Source organism: Ursus americanus, chromosome 6 (assembly GCF_024610735.1).
Source record: "Ursus americanus isolate L20-20 chromosome 6, mUrsAme1.1.p, whole genome shotgun sequence".
Classification (NCBI taxonomy): domain Eukaryota; kingdom Metazoa; phylum Chordata; class Mammalia; order Carnivora; family Ursidae; genus Ursus; species Ursus americanus.
Genome location: NC_142132.1, coordinates 1039168 through 1057216, shown reverse-complemented (window position 1 = coordinate 1057216; position 18049 = coordinate 1039168). Strand labels below are relative to the sequence as shown.

Sequence of the window (18049 nt, the reverse complement as noted above, 5' to 3'; positions counted from 1 at the left end):
TCCCTCTTTTCTGCCTCCAGCGTTCTCAGGCTCTGTTGGCCTGTCTCTGTCTGTCTGTCCCTCCAGCTCCTGCTTTGCTGTCTTTGCAGATGGCCTGGCCTCTTTGTGGCTTCTACAGAGAGCTTCCTTGGAAGGGGCTGCATCTTGCCCCATCCCCAGGCCCAGGCAGCAAAGCCCCCTGGACCCTGCACAGTCCTGTCAAACAATAAGCTCAGTGCCCGTGGGAGTAGCAGACAAGGGGAGAAGGGTCCCTAGGAAGGGGGGACCTGGCTGGCCCGGAGGGGAAGTGTGCAGTGAGTATACCTGCTTCCCACAGACAGGGAGTGGGCAGGGGGCCCAGCACCTTTGGGACCCCTGAGGGAGCCCAGCCTGCTGTGCAGGGTGGTCCTGAGCTAGTGGTGTTCCCTCGGAAACCACACTGTTCAGGAAACCCGCAAGGAAAGGAGGTGGACATCTCAGAGTCGGCAGGGCATCCATGCCGCATCCCCGGGAGGAGCCCAGTAGATTCCGAAGGACGGAGCACAGATGGGCAAGAGCCCAGATCCATGTCCCTCCCCCCAGGTGGGCAGGAGAGTAGAGCCCTGTGTGTGTCTGTGGCCCTGCTATGCCCCCTTCCCTGGAGGACGCAGGCTCGGACGTGCCCTCTGTGAGAAAGGAGGGAACCGTCACAGGGACCACTGTCTGCGCTCGGCAGCTTGGATGAGGAACCGGGGAAGAAAGTCTTGCTGAAGAAGCAGTGGTTCACCTGGACCAGGACCATGCGCTTTCTCTGAATCGTGTGCGTGTTAGGAAGTGTTCCTGCAGGTTCCATCTCTGCGCTCTGGGGAGACCCCACTGCACCCCAATCCGGCCTTGCCATTGGCTTCCCCAATCAGCCCCAGGTCCTGTCCGTGTCATCTGCCATCCGGGTATGGCCCCCTCTCCCACGTCCTTGCCAAGGCACCCCTGGGCGTCGCATCCAGGTGGAGGAAGAGGGCATGCTGGGAAACCAGGTGGGGGGCAGGGGAAGCGTGCCTTCTCCGGGGCCGGTCCAGCCTTGCAGCCCGGAGAGGGGCTGCAGAAACAAGCTGGTCCATGCCGGGGCCGGGGGGGGTGGCAGGGGATAGTGGTTCTCACTTCCTGAAATTCCAGGGCCTCCTGTCCGATGTGTTTCCTGGGCTTTGGCTGGAAGAGGCGAAATCTGCGGTTTCTCAGCAGGCTTTGAGCTTTGAGTGAATCTTTTGGTTAAGGCAACTGTTGCACTAATTGACCAGGGTCACTTGAAGGTCGAAGGGTGAGGTGCCAGGTGCTGAGTGGGTAGCAGAACCACCTGTTATTCTGCAGCTGGGGTTTGGACCAGTGACTCTGGCCAGCCTCCGCTGGCGTTGGCAGAAGGAAGCTGTGACCCAAGCAAACCAAAAGTGAAAGACACCCATGCCGCGGGGCATGGGCTGCATGGGCAGAGCCCCGTCCACGGCCGGCATGGCCTGCGGGGCTGCCCTTGCTCTCGTGGATGCTCCAAATGGTTTACCCTTCAAGGTACTTCGTTTATGGGACACCTGGGTGGCTCAGTCGGTGAAGCGTCTGCCTTCGGCTCAGGTCATGATCGCAGGGTCCTGGGATCGAGTCCCACATCAGGCTCCTTGCTGGGAGCCTGCTTCTTCCTCTCCCACTCACCCTGCCTGTGTTCCCTCTCTCGCTGGCTGTCTCTCTCTCTCTCTGTCAAATAAATAAATAAAATCTTAAAAAAAAAATCTGCTTTTGGCTCAGGTCATGATCCCAGGGTCCTGGGATCGAGTCCCTCATCAGGCTTCCTGCTCAGCGGGGAGTCTGCTTCTCCCTCTGTCTCTGCCCCTCCCCCGGCTTGTGCGAGCACCCACGCGCTCTCTCTCCCTCTCTCAGGTAATAAATATAATCTTTAAAAAAAGGTACATCATTTAAAAAATTATAAGACACGTCGTAAAGTAAATATTTTATTTGACTCATATTTCAAAAACCAAACAGTTTAGTTAAATCTATTTGTAGTTTAAAAAAAAATCTGTCCTATATTTTTCATTTTCAGGTGCAACTTAACTTAGCTTTAAATAGCATTAAAACCTTAATATCAAGCATTATTAATGTGATTGCCTGTCTGAAAATCGAGAGAATGTCTAGGAAGTTATTATAGAGAGAAAACCAGAAGCGATAGTTTTTAAATGTTAAATGCACATTTATATTAAGTTGTGCTTCTGCGTACAAACTATGCTAGTTTGAAACGTGTGGAAGAAGACGGTCGTGGTCCTAATGACAGGACAAAAGATAAAAATACCCGGAAATACACTTGGGAAGTATGTATGACATTTTTTTCAAAAAAAAGGAAATTGCACTGAAGGACATATAAGAATCTTTGCATTAGTAGAAAGGCCTGTTTTGAGACTAATGTATTTAAATTTTATCATTGAAAGGGTGATAAATAATTCCTACTAGACAAAAGAATGTATCATATAATATCAGAATTCTCTTGACATTACTAATGATGTATTTCTGTTTAATTGAGGAGGCAAAGGAACCCCATAAATAGATATAATTGGAAAATGAAATATTTGGTTTTTCCTAATTTTTCTCATTAGATTCAAATTATCCTTGGTTACGCACAAATGGTGAATTAAAGCAGCTTGTGTAAATGAGCAAGGAGGTATTTCTAGGTGTGTTAATTGTAATTATACCAAAGTCATTACTGTTTTCATGAGTGAACCTGTTTCATCAGGATTACTGGCTAGAAATAAGTAAATATTTTAAATAGAAGGAGATTTGAAAGGAACCCTTGGGACAAGGGTGAGGTCTGGCGTCCTGGACGACCCTGAAGGATGGCCGGTACCCGGACGAGGCCGGATGGTGTCCAGCCACAAGCAGACCGGGCTCAAGTAGCAAGTTAAGATTGTCCTCCACTGTATGAAAAGCGATTTCAGAGGGTGTAGCAATCAGCTCTTTGTTTTCCTTTTCTTTTTTTTAAACTCAGAACAACTAGCTCTAAAATACAGTGAGAGGGATTTCAGCCTGAACGCAGGACGCCCCCTGTTAAGCACGAGGAGATGCTGTGCAGGGACACGCTCCCTTCACAGACGGACTGTTTCAAGCGCCGACAGCATTCCCCTCTTTGATTAGATGTTAGGGGGCTCTGCCTGGACCTTGCCGGAAACAGGCCGCTGGTGTGAAGGCACATCTGCTCCCCGAGTCTGTGCAGGACTCTTGCCTCCCATCAGTGACGGACCCTGCCGCTGAGCTGTGACTCGATCCCAGGATCCGGCGCCCTCCACGCAACCCTGAACCCCTCTCAGCTCTGATTTCCACTCTGCAGGGAGGAAGGCCCGCCAAGTCTCCCCCTGCCCCTGCGTCCCCACGCCTCCCTGGCCAGCCGGGCCTTGCCTCTTCCTGCTCCTGAAGGTCATCCTCCCACCTTCCCCAGCGGCCTCCCGCCACCCTTGGTCCAGGAGTCCAGGTCCGCCAGGGATGGGTCCCAGGGAGACGTCCGAGCCTCGGGGCCTACTTTCCGTTCACCCCAAGCTGTTGTGGGAACTGCTCACACTTCGAAGAGAACCCGCGTCAGAGTCCATGTCTGACACTCAGTCCTGCGCTATAGGACGGCACACAGCACCCGGAGCGCTTGGCCGTCGTAGGCCACGACAGCACGCCGGAGCTCCTGCCACTCTCCTTTGAGACGAAGGAACAGGCCTACTGACGGGACGTCGTCGATGAGGGTCCCCCAAAGCAAACGTGATTGTCAGCAAACAGAAATCACTGGAAAATCCGTTTTACCAGAAATGTGCTGTATCACTAGTGCGGCTGGATTTCGAACGGCCCACTGCTTACAGTGACATAAACATTTAACAGCATGTACCTTACTACCTTATTTCAACCTCATGAGATCATTTATTCCTGTGCACACTTGCCTGTCTGTCCGTCGGTCCCAGCTGCTCAAGTTCCCACGGGCCAGCAGGCTTCCCGTTCTGAGTGCGCCAATGCATCCAGCCGGCGGGACCTGCTCTACGTGGAGATCAGAGGAAAGGGGAAAGAGACCCACACTCACAAAATGCCCTTGACTGAGGGCTTAGATACTCGCTTGCGGGGGTTCTTTAAAATACTGTTGGGACAGGTTTGGTCTTCCGAAGATTCGAACAATGGACGATAGACGTGAATCTTTACAAACCTGATTTCATGAATACAGAATTGCAAAGTAGAAATTATAGCTGAGTTGAGAATCCTGGAAACGTGGAGACTGCTTTGCCAACACCCGTGGTGCTGATTATTGGAGCGAGAGCTGGCACTCCAAATGTGCGTCCACAGGAGAAAATCATGGTACTCTGGCTTTATCCTCAGCGTGAACTGACACCCCGTCGGAAGCCCTGATCACGTTAAAAGAGCATTGCCAACCCGGAGACAGACTCTGCTTGTGTAATTTTCCTGACTTGGTTTTCATTATCACTGGGGACTCTTGGTGATTTGGGAAACGATTTGTCCTTTTGGCACAAAGGGCTAGCTCCTGGCTGGGGGCGTGTCCCCAGCAGGTCTGCTGCAGGCCCTGCGGCCATCTGGTGGGCACTTGCTTGCCTGAATCCCAGGACGTGGCGACATTTTCTGCCTGCGTAATTTTATGCAGCTATCTTGGCCGCGTCAACGCCTTGTTCTTCCTGCCAAAGGAGAGGAGCTAACTGCCCGACGGGAGGAGCGGGCCTTGCATGCTCACACACGCATCTCACTGCAGAGCATTGGAGACGGTAGACTAACGACCACTCCGATCTCCTCCAAAGTCCAGTGGGATGAAAACAGCCATGAGAAGCTCGTTCCCTGGTAGGGCCCCAGGCAAATGCGGGGATTGGCCAGCGCTCTCAGAGTGAGCGATGGAGGGGTCCAGATCACAAGCCCAGGCTGGATGGGTCAACCTGTTGGCAACAATGATGGGTGCCATTAACCTTATGGAGCTGATGAAGAACAAATCAAACAGGGTAAATCGAAGGTCTATGGAGCAGAATGGGAAAGCCTGCAACTGTGTCCCGCCTGCGGATTTGGGCTTTCTCTCCAAGAGCTATGCAACCTCACGGTCGAGGACTGGTGACAGGTACAGTGTCACAGGTGCGTCTGTGATAGTATGCCCAAGCCTCTGATCAGGGACTCGCGTCCACGGAGGATTATGTTTCACTTGGTGGAGCAGGGGGGACGGACGTGAGCCACAAGCGGCCACCACCCCACTCTGCACCCGGGAGAGGATGCTTGATGCTCTTTGGAGCAGGGGTCGCTTCTCAGGGCCCAGACCTCTTCCCAGCAGGTGCCCCCGTGTCCCTCCCTGGCTCCCTACCTGGGTGGGCTGGGACAGAAAGCCTGCGGCAGGCCACACACGGCCCCAGGACCCAGGTGCAGCCAGCTCTGCGGGCTCCGATGAAGGGGAAGCTGTCAGTGCAGCCTCTTGCTATTATGTTTCGAGATACATGACGCTCGCAGCACCTTTTCTAAGGCATGAAACGCGCACGTCTGAATGTGGTCTGTTTCTTCCTGCATTGTTCCAATTAAAGCTCCACAATCTCTTACCCAAAACCCTTGGGACTAAATGTAACTTAGGATTCGGAACTCCCCCCCTGGATTTTTAGGGAGATGATAGGCTGCATTCCCCATGCAGGGTGAGCCACAGATGGCAGGTCCTGGGAGAGAACACTGATTCCACACGTTTGGGTGTTTCGGGAACAACACACGAGGATTTTCACAATAAACCCGCAAGCAAGGACCCTAATTTGCTTTTCAGTTCAGGTTACGGCGACAAGTAAACAAAACGAGTTTAAAACCAACTTTCTGATTTTAGAGGATTTGGGTTTATGTCGTCAAGCGTGAGAAATAGAGGTCCCTAAACATCACCATTCATTCATTTCGGAAGGTCAGCCTCGAGGTGCTGCTTGTGTCCAGTGAAATCCATCTGAGTTGAACAAGCCGTTCCGTGAGTTTTGACAAATGTGTGCACATGTCACACTGCTGCAATCCAGATGGGAGTATTTCCCGCCCAACGGCACCCGCCCTCCTGCTGCTCCGCACTGGGTCCTCCTGTGTCCGCAGGGCGGCCGCCGGCCTGCTCCCGCCACGGTGGGGCACAGCTGCCGTTCCTAGAACTGAGGGATGGAATCGGGTGGTCCCTACTCTCTGTGCCCGGCTCTCACTCAGCGTGGCGTTTCTGAGACTCCGCCACACTGTTGCTACCGCCACGTGGTATCCTCACACGCTCTCCAGCCTCATGATGGACTTTGGAGCCAAAACAGCATAACTTGGAAATTTTGATAATGTGCAACTTACCTTTTTTTCTTTCATTCTTGGGTAATGCTTTTGGTGTCCTCCTCTCTGAGAAATCTTCACCTGCTCTGAGGTCTCAAACATATTCTCCTGTGTTTCTGGAAGTATTATAGCTTTTGCTTTTGTTCGAGGGTCTGTGATCCATGTCCAGCTAATTTTGGTGTTGTGTGTGTTAGGGGTCAGTCAGGGTTTGCTTTGCTCCACGTGCATATCCAGCGGATCCCAGCACCATTCACTGAAAAGACAATTCTGTGCCATTGAATCAGCATCTTTGTCTGAACCATTGGACCACATGGATGTGGGTTTGCTTTTAGGTTCTCTACTCTGTTCCTCTGCTCCGCGTGCCCATCCTTACGCCAACAAAACACTGTCTCGATTATAACAGCTTTATAAGTCTTGAAATCAGGCAGTGTGAGTACCCCAGTTTTGTTCTTTTTTTCCAAACTCGTTTGGTTGTTCTAGGTACTTTCATTTCCATATATATTTTAGAAAGAACGTGTCGATTTCTAAAACAAAACAAAACAAAAAAAACAAAGCCAGCTGAGGGGCGCCTGGGTAGCGCAGTCGTTAAAACGTCTGCCTTCGGCTCAGGGCGTGATCCCGGCGTACCGGGATCGAGTCCCACATCGGGCTCCTCCGCTATGAGCCTGCTTCTTCCTCTCCCACTCTCCCTGCTGTGTTCCCTCTCTCACTGGCTGTCTCTCTGTTAAATAAATAAATAAAATCTTTAAAAAAAAAAAAAAAACAAAGCCAGCTGAAATTAGAGCGGGATTGCATTAACAAATGCAGCGTAACAAAGTGATCGCTGTTACCAAAGAGAGCTGATTAATGAAGAAAGAATCCAAATAATTCAGAAGGAAAGAAACCTCCCTTTCCCAGATGAGTGTGAAATAACAAGCCGCCCATTAACTTACTAACAGCAAATATGCCTCTGGCTAAAGAAACTGAGTCCAGCCCGTCACCAAGAGGACAGAGCCCTGGACTCCTTCACTGTGGGTCTGGCGAGGCACTACGCAGAAAATCAACTTGAGTGAGACCTTGGACCCAGTGTGCTATATACAGCGGACTAAGAGTGACCCCCCCAGCAGGAGTGTTGAAGTTGATGACCACATGATTAAAACACACTTTGCAACCACAGAGCGCCGTCCATCTATCCATCTATCTGCTGAAAGACGACTTTTAAGCATGTTTGTGGATGAGGAATCCTATCTGTGAACCTCTCAACCATCGGATGATATGAATCCATAAATAAATTGGTTACTGTCTTAAACTAAGTCATGATATGATATTAGCGGCTAATGCGCTGTCCTTTTTAAAACAACAGCTGACAGCATATTGTTGTCTAACGAAAGACTTGGCCAAACTCTCTCTGGGAGCCCTGAGAGCATCTGGCCAAGGAGGCTGGGTTGGAGCACGTGGGTTTCTGCGGAAGAATCGATGTCACGCCGCTGGCTGCCTCCACCTTCCCTCCTCTGCCCTGCTTGCTGGGGGGCAGATCCAGACCCAGATGCCAGGGGGTGCCAAGCCTCTCCTGAAGCCGGGTAAGTGGGCTTTGCAAAACTTATAATGAGTTGCAAAACTTAAAAAATACTACTACTCTTTTGGCAAAGGAAACATCCAGACATGGACAACATTCCAAAGGCAAAAAAGGACATGTAAGAAAAAATAAGCCTCCCTTTTACCCATGATTTTAAATTAGATGAGGTTAGGGTTCAGTCTCTCTCTGGAGGTCAGGTAGCGCTGGACCCAGACATGGTGATGGCTCTGACGTGGCACTGCTTCACATGGTACATATTTGTTATTTCTCTGTGGGGGGCTGCACCTGTGTGCAGGGAGGCCGACTCAACAGGCAGAGGGGAAAGGAAAGCTGATGTGATGGTGCGCATGGCATTTGGTGGGTGGGTCGGGAGGGAGGAGGGAGTCTGAAGGAGGAAGGAACATCTGAGAGGCCAGATGGGCCAGAAGCCAGTGAACTCGTTTCTGGGGCACAGAGTCAAACAAGGCTGCCGCGGACCTGAGGTGGCCATGGGCTCCATGCATCAGTGAGCGGGCACTTTGGAGTGTGAGCCTCCGAAGCAAGGAGTGACTCTGGACTCTGTTGCCGTCTGCTGGCTTTGAGACAGCCCTTCCCAGTGCGGCAGCAGGCTCATGGAGAAGTGTGCACCAAGGAAGGAGGTGCCAGGACCAAGCCCGGGGAGCCCAGGGCTCCAGGTGGAGCATCGGGAGGAGAAAGCAAAAGAGGCTGAGGGGATGGGCAGCCAGGGGAGGACCAAGATCGGGAACGTCACAGTCACCAGGGCAGACCCTGTTTCTGGGGAGTAAGTCAGGTGGGTGGAAGCCAGGGGTGGGGACTGGCCGCTGAATTAGGAAGCCAGTACTAACCGCGAGGATGGCCCCGTTGGGGTGTGGGCACAAGCAGTAGTCAAGGGCCTGGAAGAGTGGCCCTTTGGCACTTGGGGCGGACTGGTCACTTCCGGAGAAGTTTTGCAGCAAACAGAGCAGAGATGGGAGGGTGAAGAGGGGCATAGGACAAAGGGGGACTTCATAGGATCTGAGACACTGTAGCATGCTTGTGAGCTGATGGCATGACCGAGCAGGGGATGGCTGGGTGGAGGAGGGGCAGATGCTGGTGGGCTGCAAATCCTTCTTTGTGCAGGCGAAGGGCAAGCATGTCCACCAGATGGAAAGGCCTGTTGGCAGCTTGGAGATGGCGGGAGGGGTCAAACAGGGAAGCCAGGAGGGTGGGTGCTGGGCAAGGGTGGGGCACAGGGCTGGGTGTTCTCTAATTCAGGCACGGTCTCAGAGTAAGCAAGCTCATGTGTTTGCAGGTGAGTTTCTCGGCCAGGGAGTGCAGAGGTGTGAGGGGAGACTCAGCCAGAGGACAGGGAAGGAGGTGACACTACTTCTTAGGAAGCAGGTCCCGGGCATCGGTGACACCTCTTCATTTGCTCTCTATGAAAGGTAGAGAGCATGCTCTGATTTTGTAAAAAGGTAAACGAGAGATGCTGTATTGGTCAGGTCGGGCCGCCACAACAGAATGCCCCACAGTAGGTGCCTTACACAACAAAAACTTATTTCTCGCAGTTCTGGATGCCCAAATTCTGAGATCAAGTTCCCACAGGGTCTGGTTTCTGGTGAGAGCTCTCTCTTCCTGGCTGTCCACAGCCACCTTCTGTCCATTCACATGACCTCTTCTTTGATTTCTGTTGGGAGTGGGAGGCTGTGTGGAGGACAGCATGTGCTCTGGGGTCTCTTCTTATAAGGACACTAATTCTATTGAGAAAGGGACACACCCTTATGGCCCCATTCAACCTGAATTACCTCCCTGTAGACCCTATCTCCACATACAGACACCCTGGAGGCTGGGTCTTCACCTTACCACTTCTGGGTGGGCGTGAATCCGCCTATTAAATGAATTAGACACTGGTTTCTAAGTCAAATGGGTTTTGGTGGAGAGGCTAGGTGGTCGCTGCAAGCAGGATCCCCCAATTAACTTCAGAGGGGATGCCTTCCTTGGCAAAGGCACAGCTGCCTGCTGTCCCTACCGACCCTGCAGGTTAACAGAGCGCACAGCTGCTGAAGGCCAGCCTGGAGGACGCTGGTCCTGGCTCTGACCACCCCATCTCAGCCACGCGGGTACAGCTCTCTGGGCGCTGGCCTGGGCAGGGGACGGGGGCGCAGAGGCGTGCTGCGCGCCCAGGCGCCGGTTGACAGCCTCTGCCTGAAAACGCTTCACTGGTCACATTTATGAGATCCGCCTGGGACCCCGAGCCCCACTCGCGAGACCTCGTCCCGGGGGCCCACGACCCCGCCCTGAGACGCCGACTCCCGCAGCCCCGGCCACGCCCCCCGCCCCGAGGACTCCGCCTCGCGTCCCCTTGCCCCTAGACCCCCGCCCACCTCCCCTCCTGCGCTGCTGTCCCGCCCAGGCCTCCACGCCTCTCTGAACCCCACCTCGGGCGGGGGCTCACGCGGCCTCTGTGAGAGTTAATTAAATGTCCTCGGACGCCGCCTTCCACTTCCGTGGGTCAGTCGCGGGCCACACGACCACCCCACTAGGAGCCCCTCTGCTCCTGCAGCGCTGACCGCGGGTCAGCGCGCTGCCCCTTTAAGAGGCACGGTCGCTGCCGGGGCGTGACGTCACAGGAGTGCAGAGGGCGGAGACAGTGGGCTCCCTCGGCGCGGGGAGGGGCGGGGCGGGGCGGCCGGTGACCGACTGGAGGGCGGTGGAGGAGCAGCCCGGGCCCACGCAGAAGTGCCCCTCGCAGGCCGCGCCCCCGTGAGGCCGCGCCCCGCCCCGCCCCGCGCTGGGTCTCTCTGCAGTCCCTGTCCCGCTCCCAGTAGCCCCGCCCCTTCCTCCGACGCCCCGCCCCGCCCCTCCGGCAGCACCGCCCCTGCGGGGCTTTCCCTGGCAGCCCGCCCGAGGTCCCGCCCCTCCGGAGGCCCCGCCCCCCACGCACGCCCCGCCCCGCGCACGCCCCGCCCCGCCCCGCGCACGGCCCGCCCCCCGGCTCCGGGCGGGACTCGCCTCAGCAGCAGCGGCGGTGGCGGCGGCGGCGGCAGCGGCTGCGGGAACTTCGGCGGCGGCGATCCTAATGGCTGCGCGCGGGCCGCGGTGAGGCGCTGGAGGAGAGCGACGGGCGCGGGGCCGCGGAGCAGTGAGGGCGAGCGAGCGCGCGCACGGCCGGACCCCGGCCAGGCCCGGCCAGACCCGCCGAGCCCGCGATGCGCCCCGGGGCCGCCCCCCGGCGCAGCTGACGCCGCGGCCCGCGGAGACCCCGGCCGGCCGACCCCGCGCGAGCGGCCGCCGCCGGCCCAGGCCACGATGGCGGGGAAGGCGGCCGCCCCGGGCACCGCGGTGCTGCTGGTCACGGCCAACGTGGGCTCGCTCTTCGACGACGTAAGTGCCCGGCGGCCAGACCCCGAGCCCGACCCCGTACCCTGGGATCCCCCGGGCCCCCCGGGATCCCGCGATCCGGACCTGGGCCCCGGTCCTGATCCGCGAGCCCCCGGAGCCCAGGATCCAGGCAGGTCTTGGTCCCCATCCCTGAGTCCCAGAGCCCCAGGTTCTGGACTGAAACCCTGAGTCTCAGACCCCAGGACCTGGATGGACACTGAACCTGGGCCCTTAAGATCCTGGTACTCCTAAATCCTGACACCCTGAACCCCCAGCCCCCTGAACTCTGAACCCTGCCCTGAACCTTGGACTCCAGGTCCCCCACCTCTGGCCTTCAGGCTGCATAGGCTGAACCCTGACCTCGGGAGCCTGGCCCCCGAACCCAGGGCCAAAACTCCAACTCTAATCCCTGTCCAAGGTCCCCAACTCCTGATCTGAGGACCCTTGTGCTCTGGCCCCAAACCGCGACCCTCGTCCCAACAGTGGTCCCTGAATGTTGAGCCCAGAACCCTGACCCCTGACTTCTGGCCTCCTGACCCCGCCCCTGGATGGTGGGCTAGCCTTATCGGCTGGCTGGTCTGTGTGTGGCTCACCCAGGCTCCGGGGGTTGGCGCCCTGGTTTTACCTTGTAACTTAGTATCTGTCTAGTTCTCAAACAAGGGCGGCTGCGGAAAGCCCTGGAGAACGCTCCGTTTCTTGTTTATGAAAGAGAAAGATGCCGGCAAGCTTTTCAAGGCCAAAGAAGGGATGTGACTGCCCAAGGCCTTTACCTCTGGGGGCCTCCCTCTGGGGCAGCCAGGGCAGCCGCTGGCGGACCTTGGGGAGAGGGAGCCGGGAACTGGGGCGCCTGGAGCTCCTGAGGCAGGCCCAGGCTGACCTAGTTCGGGTTGGAGCCCTGGTGCCACCCCGCTGTTGGTACTTACACTGCCAACCCAAATACAGCCGAATGCGGCTCCAAGTGGCATGCTTGTTTCAGAAGAAAGGATGATGGCACAGATGGGGCCCGTGGCCGCCTCGCTAGGTGAGCAGTGGGTGTGGGCTGGGCCAGTGATACAGGCAGGACTTGGATTCCGGGAGAAGGTTCTGGCGTCCTGCCGAGAGCCTTCCTGTGCCGGCAGCAGGCATGGGCGAAGTGTTTCAGTAAGCTAAGGTCACGTATGGGCTAGGCTTGCTTTCCTTAACACAAAGTAGGTGCTATTTTTGTGTTTTTCTTATTTTAACTTCCAGGCGTCCATGTATTCTGCTTCCCCACTGGAGATGAACTGTTTTCCCTGTTTCCCTAGGACAACTTTATCTAGTTTCGCGTTTGATCATTTTCTACAAAAGTGCCCTGTATGGGTGTGTGTCTGTATATTTAGCGTTCTATTCTCGGCTTTCCAGTAACACGCCACTATAACATGGTTTTGCTCAGATGATTCAGATCCGTTAGCTGAGGCTTCAAAGCCTCAGAAATGTCAGGAAAATTAAGCATGGTGGGGCATTTGAGTCTCAAAGGGAAAAGAATTTTGCTGTGCAGACATTCTTTCCAGTAATCTTTGATTCTGAGTTCTAGCATTTTTGTTGTGTCTCAACTGTATACGCACACTTCTCTGTTGACACTAAAATGGATAACTTAATCACCGTTTGTTTGCCAACATGTTCTCTCTGAATTTTCATTTTTCTTGAAGGCCGTGTGGAGTTTTGCATCATGTTTACATCTGGAAGGATCATTTGTTTTGGTAAACAGTGCACACAGGGCAATTTTGCAGGACGCCTTTAGATGTGAGGGCCCATAGACGAGGATCTGCCTGTAACCCAGAGGTTTCGTCCTTGGGGGCGGCAGCTGTCCTCCCTCAGTGGTGTGGAGAGCAGCAGGGGTGGGCGCTCGCCAGGCTCCCCCACGCTCTGGGGCGCCTGCTGGGATTGAGAGCGGTGCGCGGGTGCTTGTGGCATGCAGGCCTGGCTGGCGAGAGCGGTCTTGGGTGAAGGAGGTGTTGATTCCTTGGTGTATAGCGGGTTTCAGAAGATCTGCCTGGTGACTCTGTGTGCACGACATGCACCCTTGCTGGGGGACACAGTCTTCAGAAGGTGGCCGGGGAAGGAGTGCTTTCTTGCCCGGCTCTGTCATCGTGGGGAGGGCTGTCTGAGTGAAACACAGGTGCGACACGCCGTGAAGGACACATCCATGCTTCCGTAGTCTTGCAGCCTTCCCCCATCTGCAGGGGACACTGTGGAGACTTGTCTGTCAGGCTGCTCTTTTCTCGTCAGCGCCCCGGTCGTGTCCCCCCCGCACGGCTGGCGCGGTGGTCCTCCCCGAGGGCCCTCCAGTTGCTCCTCCCCTGCGACATTATCCACGAGGGTGTGGGAACGGCTGCCTCACAGTGGTTCTCACACTGTCGCCTGTATAGCATGAACAATCGTGGAGGACCTCAAAGACTTCTGGGTTTCATAGGTTATGACTCCCAGTGTTTACACCACATCATAGGTAGACCATGAGAGAAGGGGAAACCGAGCATGTTGCTTAGCTGTCAGAACAGTGATGTCATCACATGTCATACATGCTCTGGAAAGCTCTGCCGGTCACTCAGAACACTGAGACTGGAAAGAGGAGACTGTAGTGATGTGTTACAGTGAGCGTGGCTGTGAACTGGCAGACCCCGAGCTTGACTCCAAGGCCCTCAGTCCTCGCTGGTGGCCCCTTCCTGAACCCGCAGGACCATCTCCCTGGCTAGGGGCCTCTAGGCGGCTTCTCCAGATGTGTGGCAGCTGCCAGATTGCCTCCTGACAGCACTGTGGCTCTTCTGTGATCCCCAGTTCGACTCCTGCTGTCACTAGCTGTTTTCCTGGAAAGGGGTGGCCAGGGCTGCACGCCTCATTGTGTTGCTGGAGTTGGCTGGGTTTTTGAGAACGGAGGTTTGGTTCTTTATGTTGTTGCTAGAGATGAACTCAGAGGTGAATTCTTGTCACTGAGGTTTCAGAGCTGGGTCCCACCCTTTCGTGGCAAGGCTGTTTCTTGGGAAAGGCACTTGGCCGAGTGGCAGGGCTCTGAGAGCACAGCTTGCCCTTGGGGGTCTGCCTGCAGGGCCTTTGTCCTGTGGCGTATTCAGAGTGTGTCAGTTTTGAGCTGGTTTTCCCTTTTTGCTTGGCCCGCGTCTGAGCAGCCCTCTCCCTGGGACCTGCAGAGCAGTTGTGCTGTGAGTTCTGCAGAGCTGGTGAGCTGGCTGCAGCCCCCAGGGCCTTTCCAACAGCAGGTGTCTGTGGGACCCTGCGCTGGGCCCTTTGGTGCCAGGCGCGGTGCCTTGGGCATGTGTCCCTCTCTCTTCTGTACCATCGGTTTGGCTCTCTTTGCCCTTGTTCCCATCCCATCCTGAAAGCTCCCCGAACCCCGTGTCCCCCCAGCTAGTACTGTGTGTGGGGCCATCTCTCCTGGCTGCCTTTCCCCGTCCCCTCCCAGCTCCTATCCCAACACTTGGTCACACGGGCTTGGTGGAGTCCACGGGGTCCTCGAGCTGGAGGTCTGGTGTCCGTTCCTGGTTGTCTTGCTTGCTCTGGGTGGCCTCTCATGGCATGGATCTCTGCTTCTGCAGGGGCTTTGGCGATGGCTTCACTGAGACACCATTCCCAAGTCATACACGTCACCCCTTGAAGTGGTGGTTCTGCAGCAGCAGTTTTCAGTGTGTTTGCAGACTCATGCAGCTGTCGCCAGTGTAAAGTTTAGAGCCTGTTTTGTGCCCAAACCAAAAAGGTGTCTCAGCAGCCCCCTGCGCTGAAGCCCCCAGCCCCTGGCGGTCCCAGGCTCCTTCCGGCCTCCAGGGATTCCCTTATTCTGGGTGTCTCACGTCACTGGAGTCCCCATGTGGCCCTTTGTGTCTGGCTTCCTCGCTGGGCATGACGTGTTCAGAACGTACCACGTAGCGGGTGTTGGTGCTTCTTTCCTTCCTGAACACTGTCCCACCCATGGACTCACCACACTGTGTTGACCCGTTGTCGCTGGTGGCCGTGTGGGCCATTTCCACGTTCTGGCTGCTGTGGGCTTCGTGTGCACATGTTTGCGTTTCTCCCAGGCGTGTGCCGGGGAGGGGAACTGCTTGGTCTTTGGTGACTCCGTGTTTAACCTTTGGAGGGACTGCCCACCACGGCCCAGTGTCTGTACCATTTCACCCTCCCTTAGCCATGTGCCAGGGTTCTTGTTACTTCCCATCCCCCGGCCTTGTCATCTTTTTTCAAGGGCTTTTTCCTGGGCTCCGTGGGCACCCCTGCTTTGGGCTCTCCTCCTCACTCCCCCCTCCCAGCACTGGCTGCCTTTCTTTGGCCACACTCACCTTTGTGGGGCTTGTCTGGACTCAGGCCTTGAAGGACCGTGTCCATGCAGATGTGCAGGGAGGCAGGAAGGAGACCCCGGCCCAGGGCTCAGCCTGCAGCGCAGTGGGTCGGCTCTGCTACTCCCACCGAGGCTTGGGGAAGCCCGTGCTCGAAGCCAGTGCAGTGACATGGTGGAGAGTTCTCCTGCAAGAGCTTGAGGCCGTCGGGTTTCCGACGCTGTGGTGTGGGCACCGTCTCTGCAGCCCCTGAAGCAGGCTCTGGTGGGTTAGCCGCTGGGGTGGGGGCTGACCGGGCCGGGCCTCCTAGCAGGCTCCTCGTGCTCCCCCAGCCCCCGTGTCCCACAAGGAGAGCTCAGGGCTGGAGGTGGTTCAGCATTTTCTTCTTCTTCTTTTTTTTTCCTTTCTTCGTTCCTTCCTCCCTCCCTCCCTCCCCCTTCCTTTCTTCCCCCCTTCCTTCCTTCCCCCCTTCCTCCCTCCCTCCCTTCCCCCCTTCCTTTCTTCCCCCCTTCCTTCCTTCCCCCCTTCCTCCCTCCCTCCCTTCCCCCCTTCCTTTCTTCCCCCCTTCCTTCCTTCCTTCCTTCCCCCCTTCCTCCTTCCCTCCCTCCTTCCTTCCTTCCTTCCTTCCTTCCTTCCTTCCTTCCCCCCTTCCTCCCTTCCTTCCTTCCTTCCTTCCTTCCCCCCTTCCTCCTTCCCTCCCTCCTTCCTTCCTTCCTTCCTTCCTTCCTTCCTTCCTTCCTTCCCCCCTTCCTCCCTTCCTCCCTTCCTCCCTTCCTCCCTTCCTCCCTTCCTTCCCATTACTGCCTCTGACCTGAGATCTCAGTGTACTTTCCCTGTAGGAATTTGGTCTGTTTGTCGGAGTGGGGGGCTCCTTGTAGTACAGATCTACCCCTTCCCACAGTGGTAGCATCCAATGAGGCGGTGGTCCAGAGCCCAGCGTGGCTTTGGTGCTACTTCTTCCTGCTCAGGAAACCGTATCGGCCCCCTGCATACCTCCTCTCACCCCGGACAAGCAGCATATCGTGCCGGCCTTGGATGTGGTCAGGGACTGGGACTCAACACGCCGATTACCTGTATGCAGGCTGCACGTGCCTCCTGTCCCTCCTGCCGACAGCTGGGTCCCATGGGGACCAGCAGCCTCTGATCGCACAGTGTCCTCGGCCCATACCATCGTCCTCGGCGTTTCCTGTCTCTGTCAGCTCTAGAGCTGCGGAGGGATGCTTTCCACTACACGGGGAGCATGTCTTCCATCTAAAGTGTGAACTGTTTTGTGTGCTTTGAATCCAGTGATGTGAGCACTCCAGGTAGGCCTGCTGGGTATTTACACCAAGGTGCATCTACATCCACTGCCATTCGGCCTGGATGACCCCGAGGAGTTGCATTCTGGTGGGGACGTCACTGAGAAAGGTCCCTCCGCTTGAGTTCGGAGCCTGCATTACACACAGTGTCAGCGCACAGGCAACGTGCCGTCCTGGGAGTGAGAGAGCAGAGGTGGGGGGCCCACGCTGCCCTGGACCCGTCTCTGGTGGTGCACAGGTTTTGGGGGGAAGAGACCTATGCTGAGGTGTGACTCCATGGTACGTTGGGTCCAGTTTGGAAGTTACAGAGATCGGACCCAGGCCTGCTTCTGAGGATTGCCCTTATGGAGCCCCCTGTAAGACCCGGGAGGGTGATGAGGAAGAGGGATGCAGGGGGCACGCTAAGGGACGGCGGCGTGCTGGTTCCTTAAATGTGGACCATCTCCGCATCTGCCCCTGCAGGCAGTGGCCTGGGGGGAGAGGGATGGGCAGGAGGGTCTCTTGTTAGGAGGTAGGCTGTGTATCTAGGAATGGGGTCCAGTAGGTGGGGGTTGGCACAGGGCCAGGCGGCTAGCCTGAATGGCAGTGGAGGGTCTGGGCAGTGTCTTGGCCACCCGTCTGTCGTCACTTTTCGGGATGCAGCCCTGCTTTCCCTGTGTTTCCCCAGGCCCTTCCAACATGAGTGAGCTTAAGGAGTATGGTCGTGGGGGCTGGGGAAGAGAGGTGGCAGAGAAAACGTTCCCGAGGTGAACATAAAGTGACTGTGACTTCTGTCTTCTGTTGCTGCCTCATTAATTAGGGCATTTGAGACTGTCCTGCCTCGAATTACTTCCCAGACACACTGGGGGTAGTAGCTGGCCTACAAGTTTGAGCCCTGTTCCTGCCTGGCCAGGCCTGGGAGGGGTGCCCCGTGGCACATTTCCCTCTCGGGGGACAGCCTCTGCTCTGCGTCTCCCCCTCCTCCCTGTGGCTGTAGGCAGAGAATGGCGAAGCCTTGGCCCCCTCCCCAGAGCCTCCCTTTTGGGGGACCAGATGATATTTCAGTGTGTGTCCGAGCCCGAGAAGTGTCCAGATACTGAGCTCTTTGGTAGGGGCAGGTGCTGAGTTGGTCCGCTCCAGGCGTGAGCTTGGGCTCGTGGGGGAGCTCAGACAGTCGTGCGTGTACTGATGGAGCCATCGATGAGGACGCCGTCGGGGTTTCTGACCGTGGCGATGACTGAGGATACATCCGTGGCTGATCCAGTTACACTGGAAATGGAACCAGTGTG

At 56.1% G+C, this 18049-nt stretch overlaps 1 protein-coding gene and 1 long non-coding RNA gene across 3 annotated transcripts in view; one reads left to right on the top strand and one right to left on the bottom strand.

Moving 5' to 3' along the window:
- Positions 1 to 1969: 1969 nt before the first annotated feature.
- Positions 1970 to 10403, bottom strand: LOC148109747 (uncharacterized). The gene is made up of 3 exons (XR_015724680.1): positions 10243 to 10403; positions 6292 to 6794; positions 1970 to 4898 (listed from the first exon to the last, which is right to left on the bottom strand). It is a non-coding gene; the product is annotated as an uncharacterized LOC148109747 (long non-coding RNA).
- A 408-nt stretch (positions 10404 to 10811) lies between these two features.
- The window catches only part of INPP5A (inositol polyphosphate-5-phosphatase A), a 182828-nt gene continuing 175590 nt past the window's right edge, over positions 10812 to 18049 (top strand). The window contains exon 1 of one of the 2 annotated variants that reach the window (XM_045809422.2): positions 10812 to 11188. In XM_045809422.2, the coding sequence (XP_045665378.2) occupies positions 11114 to 11188 (75 nt within the window). In that variant the 5' untranslated portion in view covers positions 10812 to 11113. The remainder of the gene's footprint in view (positions 11189 to 18049) is intronic. The other variant, XM_045809424.2, reaches the window with a different exon arrangement.